Source organism: Crocuta crocuta, unplaced genomic scaffold, assembly GCF_008692635.1.
Source record: "Crocuta crocuta isolate KB4526 unplaced genomic scaffold, BGI_CrCroc_1.0 scaffold128, whole genome shotgun sequence".
NCBI lineage: Eukaryota > Metazoa > Chordata > Mammalia > Carnivora > Hyaenidae > Crocuta > Crocuta crocuta.
In genome coordinates, this window is record NW_027532232.1 from 218,363 (window position 1) to 229,590 (window position 11,228).

Genomic DNA, 11,228 nt, shown 5'->3' on the forward strand with positions numbered 1-11,228 from the left:
CACATGCCCCTCCCCTCCCCCTAGAATAGGCTATAAGCGAACCCCATGCACCCTGCCCCCAGCACCGGAGAGGCAGTTCCCCCTCCACCAGAGTCCTGAGAGGGTCCCAGGGCAGCTCCTTGGTTCTTCTCCCTCTTCAGGGCGGGAACTGCAGGCCCCCACCAGACCTCTGGCCGGCAAGCCCCCTCCTGGCGTCAAGTCTGCTGGACTCCCTCCCAGTTTCGGCCACTGTTTCAGGGACCATTTGGCTTCTTCAGTGGAGGGGGGAGGAAGGGAGGGAGGGGAGAACGCGACTTCAGTCCACCTCTCCCAACCCCGCGGGCCCTGAACGAACAGGACCTGCATCCAACGGACCCGCTGGACTGGGTGGCCGCCCCGGTCCGGGCGAGGGGGGCAGACCATAGGCACGAAGGGGGTGAGGCTCAGAGGAAAGTTGGTGAACTGAGACTGCAGGTGGCGCAAGGCGAGGACACGGGGACCCGGGGACCCGAGAGCATGCAAAGCCCTGAGGGCCTGCGGCAGAGTCCAGCGTGAGGGCCGGGCGGCAAGGGCGCACTTCCCGGAGCTCGTGGCTCAGGCCACGTTCCCAAACACACGAGAGGCCTTCAGCTGCGACAGCCGTGGAGAAGGTGACTTCGCCTCCCCGTGCTCACCATGCCCAGTCCTGGGTCCTCCAAGGACCAAGCCCAGGAAGGCCATTCTCCCTCTCCCCGGAAGACACGGGCCCCTGTCCTCGGCTGCGTTTTAGGAGCACAGACAGATGGAAGTGCGAACTCCACGGGGGTGGGGTCATGGATGGACAGAAACACCCCGACTCTCAACCTCCTCATTCCAAAGAAATAGAAGTCTGGGGCATGGGTGGGGGGGGGGGGGGGAGTTCTGTCCAGGGTCCGGGACGGTGCTCCCTTCCTGGCAGAGGAGAAAGTGGTAGGAGCCCTGACAAACTCTGGGTAGGACACCAGGCCTTGGACCCGGAGCCTTAGTCGGCCGCGAGGAAAGGCAACGAGGAAGCTCTCAGCTCCTCTCCCCTACCCAGACTGTCCCGGGGCCACTGCAGCGGGCAGGGCAGTGTGCCGTCCAGTCCACAGCTGCCGTGTCCTTTGCTCCACCCCGGCCCCGCCGCCAGGATCTCTCTCGGAGGCGCCGCGCAGAGGTCCCCACCGTGGCGGGAACTGGGTGTGGGAGAGCGAGCCGTTCCAGGGGCGTACGCCTCGCTGTCCCCGTCCAGAAAGGAAGGAAGAATACTCTGATTCTCCTCTGTTCCTCCACGGGAGGCCTGGGGAGGGAGGGAGAACGCCTGTGAGGCCCCCTCTGGAGTCCTGGGAGCCCAGAAGAAGGGGCGCAGGAGCCGCCTGCCCACACTGCTCCTGAGCCAACAGCCCCCTCTGGCCGGGGCCTGGCAGCACCGGACTCTGCCCTCCACCCCACTCAACCCTGAGTCCCCAAGAAGTTATAAAAATGTAGAAAAGGCAAAGAGAAAAGTGTAAACAGCTCCAGAGAATCAGAGGGGGGAGGGAGACACAGCCCTCATGCGTCCCCGTTGGGCCAGGACACCTGCATTCCACGTCCCCCCCTCAGGGCCAGGGCTCCCAGAGGAGGAGACAGAAGGCAGAAAAGGGAAGCAAGAGCTGGAGCAGCCAGCCCCAGCCGGGCCCCTTCCCGGATCCTCGGATCCCCCTTCCAGCCGTGGGACAGTCCAGATGCCACAACAGCGGCCATGTTTGTTCCTGGTCTCTTCGGGGACCTTCTGGTCTGTGGGCAGGCCTTGATGTAAAGGATCGTGCTTGAGTCCTTGTGCGTTCCAGCTGCCACATGTACCTCCCCCGTGACTCCTGATCTCAGAAGCCAGTTTTCACTGAGGGCAGACTCCACCCTCTGAGCACATGTGGCTTTCGGTGGCTTCCCCTGTGCCCGTCGAGCCATACCGATAACCCCTGAGGTCCGTTCCTCACGGTGGGGCTGAGCTGGGGCCACAGCCAGAGAAAACGCAGAGTCGGGGAAAAGCAGGAGTGACATGGAGAGAGGACGCATTCCCACAGCCACAGTCAAAGCTCCTGGAAGACGAATCAGAGCGTGAAGAGCTGAGATCCCCGTCGACGGCTACAAGGCGCTCTGGGCTCCTGTCCTGGAGACACACTGCAGCTTCATCCCCCCAGACCCAGAAGCCTGCAGCCAAGCAAAGTTCACGGCCATCTGGTAGCCTGGGCCGCAGTTCCCAGACCTGTGGTGTCTACAGCATGTGCCTGGATAAAATCCCACCGTGGCTTCTCCATCCTCCTGGCGAAGACAGGCAACTCCTGGGCTCCTCGTGGTCTTCTGCCCGGGTTTCAGCCGTACTGCTGGGGGAAGGGAGGGTGTTGTTGCAGCCAGGCCCCTCAGCCGGGAGTGGAAGGCTGGGCGTGGAGTGGGTGGAAGCTAGTTGTTAGCCTCGCCCTCCTCCTCATCAAAGGACTGCACACCTGAGGACGTGACATCGGAAACCTTCCGGCTGAGAGCAGTGGACATCTCGGGGTCTTCTCGTGGGGAAAGTGACTCCAGGTCCCGGCATCCCGCATCCTCTTCCTCCTCGGGGGCCAGCGGCCGCTTCTCCTCCTCAGCAGGGCCCCTAGCCAGGTCCGCTCCACCCACCCCCGGGGCCCAGTCAGTGTCTGCCCCCAGCAAAGGTGGCGGCTCCTGAGCGGAGTATCCGGAAGCAGGCTGGGAAGGCCCCATTTCGTGCAAGCTAGGCTGCGAGTCATCAAAAGCAGGGCCAAGATAGGATCCTGTGGCCGGAGAGGCAATGAGGGACTGGTCGCTGGCTTCCCAGGCATCTGATGACCCCAGACAGTACATGCCCTGGGACACGTAGGAGTGAGGCCATCCATCCATGGGGGCTTGAGCAAGGGCATCTGTAAAGAGAAGCATGGAAGTCGGCAGGGTTACAGAACGTCAAAGGCGGTAACAACATCCAAAGGATGAGAGGGAGACGGTGGGGAGGAGAGTAGGAAAGCTGAGATGAACAGAAAGGCTCAGAAGAACAGGGATGGACAGAGGTAGCCTAGATGGCAGGGGAGGCCTCTAAGGCCTGGGAGGAACCATCTCTCACCTTGACTCTCCATCAGCTCCTGGTAGTTGTCGCTGTAGTTGCAGCCCAATGGCTCCTGGGCGGAGTTGACGCTCATGTCCTCACCATCCATGGAAGACCAGGCCATGAGTGTGGCCTCGGAGATGGCAAACTGCTCCATGACACCTAGGAGAAGCACTGTATCTTGGCACAAGATACCTCCGGGAGCCCTTAGACACATGCATGGGGTAGGGGGACACTGAGGCAGCGCTGTTCAATAGAAATATAACGCAAGCCACTTTCGTAACTTCAAATGTTCTAGTAGACACAGAAAAGGCACTTTAAAAAAAACAGGCGAAATTAATTTTTATAATATATCTTATTTAACCCAATATATTAGATTATCTTTCAACTCTTAATCTGTATAAAAATTATTAATGAGATTGTTTACAGTATTTTATTCATACGAGTCTTTGAAATCCAGTGGGTATTTTATACTGATTGCACGTCTCCATTCAGACTGGCCACATTTCAAATTCTCAGTAGCCACCATGTGGCCAGTGGCCACTGTATTGGACAGCACAGACTGCATACACCCCCAAATAGGGCAAACCTCATCAGATTTCCCAGAAGATCAGATTAAGAATTCCTAGGGGCGCCTGGGTGGCTTAGTCGGTTGAGCGTCCGACTTTCGCTTAGGTCATGATCTCGCGGTTCGTGNACTCTTGATTTTGGCTCAGCTCATGATTTCACAGTTGTGAGATCAAGCCCCATGTTGGGTTCTGGGCTGAGCATGGAACCTGCTAAGGATATTCTGTCTCCCTCTCTCTCTGCCCTTCTCCCACTCATTCTTCCCCCCTCCCCATCCAAAAAATAAACTTAAAAAAAAAGAATTCCTAGAGTTAGGGGTCTTCCGGTAAGATATCCAAAGGGAATGAAATGAGGAATTTCCAGAAGTTTATCTTTGGAAGGTTTTAAGAATGTTAGCTAGTACTAGATAGTCAAAGACAGAGGAATTTAAATGAGAGGGTTCGATTTCAACAGAGAATCCCCAAGGGAGCACCATGGGCTTGTAGGTCCACAGTAGTATCAAATGGAAAGGTCAAGAGGGGTACCTGGGTGGCTCAGTCGGTTGGGTGTCCAACTCTTGATTTAGTCTCAGGTCATGATCTCACCATTTGTGGGATTGAGCCCCGTATCAGGCTCTGCCCTGACAGCATGGAGTCCACTTGGAATTCTCTCTCTCCCTCTCTCTGCCCCTCCCCCCCCACACGTGTGTGTACTCTCAAAAATTTAAAAAAAAGCAGAAAGTTCAAGAAATTGGAAGGAGAAGGGAGGGGGTGTAGACTAAGGAGGATGGGCAAACTTGGGAGACCCCTTTCTAGCCCAAGTCCTAAGTTGAAGTTTACATTGCCAGCTGCCCGAAACTACTCCCTACCCACTACATGTCTGGCTCCTCCCCACACAGATTGTTCTTCCACCATCCATACCACCAACACAGAGATACCTCGCTTCTCTTCCGGATGTTATTCTTCCTACATATCTTATTGAGACGTGTTAAAGGGGCTTGACCACCATTGCAGATATGCTATATGCCTGTCTTACAGGGAAAGAAACCTCTACTGTACACCGCCCTCTCCTCACCCAGGCCCCTTGACCTTCTAGTGGTTGTCACAAGTAATGCACCGAGCAAGGGAGTCCACTACTATAATGTGCTGAAGGGCAAAGGCTAGAAGGGATCCCCACAGCCTGTTCTTCTTTTTCCTCAAGAACCATGGATAGAGGGGGGCCTGAATGGTTCAGTCAGTTGAGTGTCTGACTCTGGATTTCGGCTCAGGCTATGATCCCAGGGTTGTGGGATGGAGCCCTGCGTCAGGCTCCGCACCGAGCGTGGAGCCTGCTTGGGATTCTCTCTCTCCCCCTCTGCCCCTCTACCCTGCTCTCATCTGCTTTCCCACCCCTCTTTCTCTCTCAAAAGGGAAAAAAAAGAAACGGAAAACTAAAACAAAGAACATGGGTAGAAAGGAGAGACCTTCAGAGTCAGAGGCCCCTGCCTTTCTGTCCAGTGCTGACAGCCCTCCCATGTAGAAGAGAAGGCGATCTGGAACCGGTGGGCCCACAGTCCCATGTCATTCTCCTTAACTTCTGAGACGATACTGAAAATACGTTTGAGGACCCTTATCCAAATCAGTTAAGTCCAAGTGCCTGAAATCAGAGCTGATTGGGAAATTCAGTCTCACGGTCATGATATGGATAGAGCAAGTCCTGCCAGAGGGCGTCAGGTTGGAAGGTCAGTCTCTGGCCATCCTGAAGACGTGTCTCTTGAGGGTCCCAGGAATAAGTACCTGCTAGGAAACGCGCCTCCTTCTCGCCATCGCTGAGGTCGGAGTAGGCATCGGTATCCCTGCGCACCGCCTCGTGGCTGTGTTGTGGCTGAACGGCTGGTGTCTTCCCCCAGCCCTGCCACTCGATCATGTGGGCCACCCGGCCTTGCCCCATGGCTGTGGGCTTCGTCACGTGGTCCTTCATGCTGCGAGAAATCCCTGAAGGGCCAGACATTCCCCACATCCTCCGGAATATCACATCAAGATATCACCGCACACCATACAAGATCTACCCCGTGTCCCTACCCGAGTCCCATGGGACTCCATCCAGCGGGGAAAGGGATCCCCCAGGACTCCACATGAGAGCTAACTTGGACAGGAGGGTTTGAAGGAAAGGGCAAATAGGTCAAGGGTGGGGAGTCTTCTTTAGGCCTGAAGGAGCAAGGAGACTGAGACCGGGAGTATGTGGGGACTCTCCTCTCTGGATGCGTCCCCAGCTCGGGAGTCTCACCTGAGAACGATGACTTGGCCAGGGCCCCGATGCCGTAGGCATTAGAGTTTCGCTTAAGCTTCGGAAGAATGGAAGTGGTGTCCTCCATGGAGAGCTGGGATGGAGAATGTGGGAGGAGGGGCAGAGGAGAGTTCATGGTTTCCAGGAGGAAGGGTCTGAGCCAGGGCTGACGATGAGGGACCCATTCATTACACCCAGGAGTCCCACGGATGCTCACCCCCCAGCTGCCCTTGAAAAGCATGGCAGGTAACAGGGAACCTAGAACAGCTGTGTTCTGTGGCCGATCTAAGGGAGAACATGAGAGAGAGGAGCTCGGGGAAATAGGGAGGCCGGTTGGGGGGGTGCACTCACATTGATGCCATCCCAGGAGAAATCAGTTCGGGTTTGCTGTGAGGAGAGAGGAAAAGGAATGGGGATCACAGGCGCCTCCAGAAATGTAAGCAGTCCCCACCCCCGCCCCCACCCCAGGGACTTCCAGAAGCGTGTGAAGTAGAGAGGGGTTTTTTTTTCCCCCTTAGCTTAACACAGGGAATTAGGATCTCAGTGTGGAACATTTGGCCTGTGTTTTGAGGAGAGGAGGAGAAATGTTCTGCACAAGTGTCAGTCTGAAGGAGTGTCTGGAATGTTCTCTTGGAATTTAGGAAGAGAATTCAAGGATCAGGCAGCCGGGCGGCTTTGCTCAGGATGGTCTCTGGGGTCTTCTAAAGCCCTCTGGCTAGGGGGGCGGCCGGCTCGGGGCCTCACCTCGGTGGACGGCCGGTGGAGGCTGCTCCCGTGCAGCGAGCTGGTGCTGTCCATGTGGATTTGGTCGACATCCTTCAGGCCCTTCCAATCCACCGCGATCACCTCATTCCCTGCAGCGACCACAGTTCCTTGCTCTAGCTTCAGCCTCCCTAGGTCCCAGCCCACAGGCCCCTCCCGGGTCTCAGAATGCTGAGCCCACACAGGGGCAGCCCCTCCGGACCCCTCCTTTCCCTCCAGCCGCTGCTCCTTCCGACGGCACGGGCCCTCCTCTCCCCCATGTTTTTGGGAGGGACACACTTAAGGCTGAGCCAAAATACTCCCTTTGAGCTCAACCAAGAATAGCACAGAGAAAAGTGTTATATGGCCTTATTTGTTGTTGTTGAAATGGAGGGGATCCGTGGTGGGGCTTTAGCAGGAAAACAGTTCTTTATTCTGCCTGGAGGAATCCGTGACTTTTTCTGCAGGGACAGTAAGAGAGCTGTGCTTCTCATGTATTATGTTCCTGCAAAGAAGGGCAGAACTTCTTTAGGGGCGGGCATCTCTCCATGGGGGCTTCATGGCGTGTACCTTGGTGCTGGCGAATTTGACAGGAAGGAGAGGTGGTGGGGACAGAGGCAGGAATTGGGTGTGTTCACCCAGAAATGGTGACAGGAGAGGAAGCCAAGACCGAGCTGTGATCTTCCCTCACCGTTGGGGAGGCAGGTGATGGACAGGAGAGGAGCAGAGGGGTCGGAGGAGGAGAGAAGGGGAGTTTCTAAACCAGTAACTAAAAGGATAGACGTTCAAGGCAAAGAGAAGACAAAAGACGGTGGGAAGGGTGGACAGGGTTTGAGGGCTGGAAACTGGGGGCCAAGGATGATAACTGTTCAGGTTGCAGGGCGGTGCCTCTCCAGGAGGAAGGGAGGGAGGGAGGCGAGGCGGGGCAGGAGCCGCTTGAGCAGTTGGAAAGGGGCTCGAGGATCCACAAAGCGGTGGGAGCATTTGACCTCATAGATCCTTCGTGCACGTGGAGTTTTGTGACTCTGAATCCGGGGTTAGGAGCCCACTCTTGAGAAGGGGTGAAGGGAACGGGGTCTTGAGCATGAGGAGGCATTCAGCACGCATCCCCACCGCGAGTGCAGAAGGGACTGTGGTTAACGGGTGGGAAGGAGGTCGGGCCCCTCCTAAGTGGGCCCCTCTCCCTCAGGGCTACAGGGGAGTGAGGAGATGGGTCAGACCACGGGCTGTGGCCGGCAGGGACGAGGAAATGGACCTCTGGGCGTAGAGAGCAGGAATGGGGCGGACAGAGAGGAAAGGAGGGATGAGAAGGGCAGAGCAAGAGGGGAGGGGGAGGTGGCCTTTGTAGGGGAGGGAGAGCTGAGTCAGAGCCCTGGGGGGCAGGGAGGGGGGGAGAGAGAACCCCGGGAAGAGGTGAAAGCAGAGGTGGGGGTATCCATGGAAATAAATCGGGTCTCAGAGAAATCAGGCTTCCGGAGAGTGAGTTTGTTTGTAATAATAATACGAATTACTCTCTCAGCCTGAGGTCACTGGGTCGTGTAGGCGGGAGAAATGGGGAGTTGGAATGGGAAAAATTGGGGGTTTGAGGAGAGGGTGGGACTCATTCGTTGAGCTGTGAGCGTGGAGTGGGTGCGTGGGGCGGGGGGTGTAAGAGAGGCAGAGGCAGAGGGGAGAGAAGACTCGGGAAGCCCGTGTGCNTGAGAAACGAGAGCACGGGTGTCGGGAAGCAGTCAGAGAGGACAGGCTTGCCCCCCCGGCTAGCCAGAAGGGGTCAGGTAGGTACCCAGGGCCTCGTGGGTAAGAGATCGAGAGAGATGGGGCGCCTGGGTGGCTCAGTCGGTTGAGCGTCTGACTTTTGGCTCAGGTCATCTCACGTTTGTGAGTTCAAGCCCCGCGTCGGGCTCTGTGCTGACAGCTCAGAGCCTGGAGCCTGCTTCCCATTCTGTGTCTCCTCTCTCTCTAACCCCTCCGGTGCTCACGCACTCTCTCTCCCTCAAAAATAAATAAACATTTAAAAATTAAAAAAAAAAAGATTGAGAGAGATGTACAGGCAGAGATGATGATTGATGATTGAGAGAGATGACGGGGGCACGCGGGCACCAGGGTTAAAGCAGGCAAGAAGTGAAGTCCAGGAAAGTCACACAAGGAAGGACAAGGAGACTCTTCTCTGAGCAGCACCCACAAACCCAAAGTGGGAGAGAGCAGACGGGGTCATGTCTGGACCAAGGACAGAGCAAATGCTAATCCAGGGGCTGTTTGCTCTCCACCTGCTTTCATGTCCCCCCTGAGGTTGGGCAGGAGCAGGGCACCCAGCCAGGGGTCCCCAGGGCAAGAGGCCAGGTCTCACAGATGCACCTTTTTAACCTTTAGAGTCTGGGTGGGGACTCTATAAACTCTGCGGTGATAATCAGCGCGTTCTGTGGAACCCCAGATGAGATGTGAGAGAAGATGCTAGCAGTCTAGTTGCGGATCTGGGAGATGGGATTAAGGAGAGAGAACTGATCTCTGGTCTCTGTGCCTGAGGAAATAAACCAAATCTGCGTCTACAAAACAATGAAAGAGAAGAGAGAGCAGTTAGTAAGTCCCCTGAGATTTCAGTCGTCTGGTACGTTGTGTGGCAATACCTGATTTTGACAGAAGAATTCGCAAGTATTTTTCCCCATATCTACTATTGTTGATATACGACAGAAGCATCACGTGGCTTCTGCCCTTCTGGAATATACGGTCTAGCTGCGAAGGAAAGAAAAATGGAAAAATGGGGGGTGGGGGGAGGAGGAGAAAGGAGAGGCAGAAGGAGGAGGAGGAGGAAAAGAAATAGCCTTCTTTACTACAGCAATGGCAGTCAGCTCTCATTTTTTTGTGTGTGTGGACAAAAAGCACTGATGGGAATGTCCAGGTCAGGAAGTAACAAAGTGGTCAGCTCTGCTCACGCCTTCCCACGTGAACCTGCTCTTCCTTGGGGGTGCTCTCTGATTCCAGTATTCTCACTATTAGTCTAGTTCAATAATGGATACAGAGCACTCCCCTTCATCCCCTTAGCACAGCTATAGGAGGCTGGGTTTATGCAGATGATCTAAACTAAGTCAATACCAGGGACCCCAGGTCTTGAAGACTCAGCCCTGGTTCACATTCTACCTTAAAGGTATTCCCAGCACCAGAGAAGAGCAGAACATCATTGGCACAACACTGGCCTGCCTTCGTCCTGCCTCTGGAACAGGATTCTCTTACTTCTCCCTATTTAGAGGCGTTCTCCCCGTCTCTTTGCCATCTTCTGAGCCAAGGTCAAAGATTCCAGTTCCGATGTGAATAGGAACAACCTTTCTGGAGGACGATTTGACAGTACCGATCAAAAAATCTTTAAAATACGCATTGCTGTTGTTGTGACATGACTAAATTGTGACACAGCCATTCCATTTATAGAAATATTTGAAGGAAATAAAAATAGAACGTGGACAAAGATTTAATCTACAGCACCCATCAGAGCGCTATTTACATAATAATGGAAGAACTCGCGTGCTCAAATCTGGGGGTTAATGAAATAAATTCCGGCGTATGCTTAGAATACTATGTAGCCACTGATAATATTTTATAATTGTATTTGTTGAAAAATTATCCTGGAAAAAGATATATTGNATATATTATATATATAATATATATATATATTCTCTATATAATATTATATAGAGAAGCAGGCTGTAATATAAGAATTGGAGTATATCAATTTTTGTTTAAAAATCACATACACACATTCTCCTGCTTTTTGTCAGACTTCCCATCCCAAGTAATTTATGGGATTCCCCGAGGAAAGCCTGTGTCTTACAGATGTCCCAGCCCACTCATCAGTTAAGTGTGGCCCTCAATGAAATCACAATATTAACCAGTCCATTTCCAAAGTCTGAAACTTTGAAATCACAATATTAACCAGTCCATTTCCAAAGTCTGAAACTGTGGGATCTTGGCCAAGTGCCCTAGTCTGGTATTGGTACAACATGGTGAAATGATGCTTTCACCCTCTCTGTGGCTCCTGCCTCATGCCCCTAATCTCCTATGGATAGCTCTTGGACAAAAGGAACCAAACCAAGATTCAGAAACAGTGCCATCTAAAACAGGGACTCCGGGGGCACTTGGGTGGGACAGCCGGTTAAGCACCTGACTTCGGCTCAGGTCGTGACCTCATGGGTTTGTTGGTTTGAGGCCCACTTTGGGCTCCGTGCTGAAAGCGCAGAGCCTGCTTGGGATCCTGTCTCCCTGTCTCTCCCTGCCCCTCCCTTGCTCTCTCTCTTTCTCTCAAAGATAAAAAAGAATAAACTTTCAAACAAAACAAAATAAAACATGGAGTTTTGCCCCAGAACCCATGGGCAGAACCCAGAGTCCATAACCGTGGTTGGGAAGACTTAAATCTGTATGTCCACTGACTTGTTACTGAAATTCCCCGTGTCCTTCAGTTATGCACACAGGCAGCACAGCACAGTGCTGCTAGAGCTGTTGTGCTGTGTCTTTACTGCGCATAAAACCCGCAGATGTTTCTATTATACAACAGTTGCTGCAGATTTCTTACACCAGCCTTCATGTTCATCACGACTTTGGAACTATGGTGGTATTGAACCCG

General features: G+C 53.9%; 2 protein-coding genes across 2 annotated transcripts in view; both read right to left on the minus strand.

Moving 5' to 3' along the window:
- LOC144242995 (olfactory receptor 6V1-like) overlaps positions 1-11,228 on the minus strand; it is a 309,970-nt gene that overhangs the window by 190,301 nt on the left and 108,441 nt on the right. The window lies entirely within an intron of this gene.
- FAM131B (family with sequence similarity 131 member B) lies at positions 1,465-6,896 on the minus strand. The gene is made up of 6 exons (XM_077778006.1): positions 6,623-6,896; positions 6,230-6,265; positions 5,879-5,972; positions 5,389-5,586; positions 3,086-3,229; positions 1,465-2,888 (listed from the first exon to the last, which is right to left on the minus strand). Exons 1-6 carry the CDS (start codon positions 6,674-6,676, stop codon positions 2,416-2,418), a joined length of 999 nt encoding a protein of 332 aa, XP_077634132.1. The 5' UTR covers positions 6,677-6,896; the 3' UTR covers positions 1,465-2,415.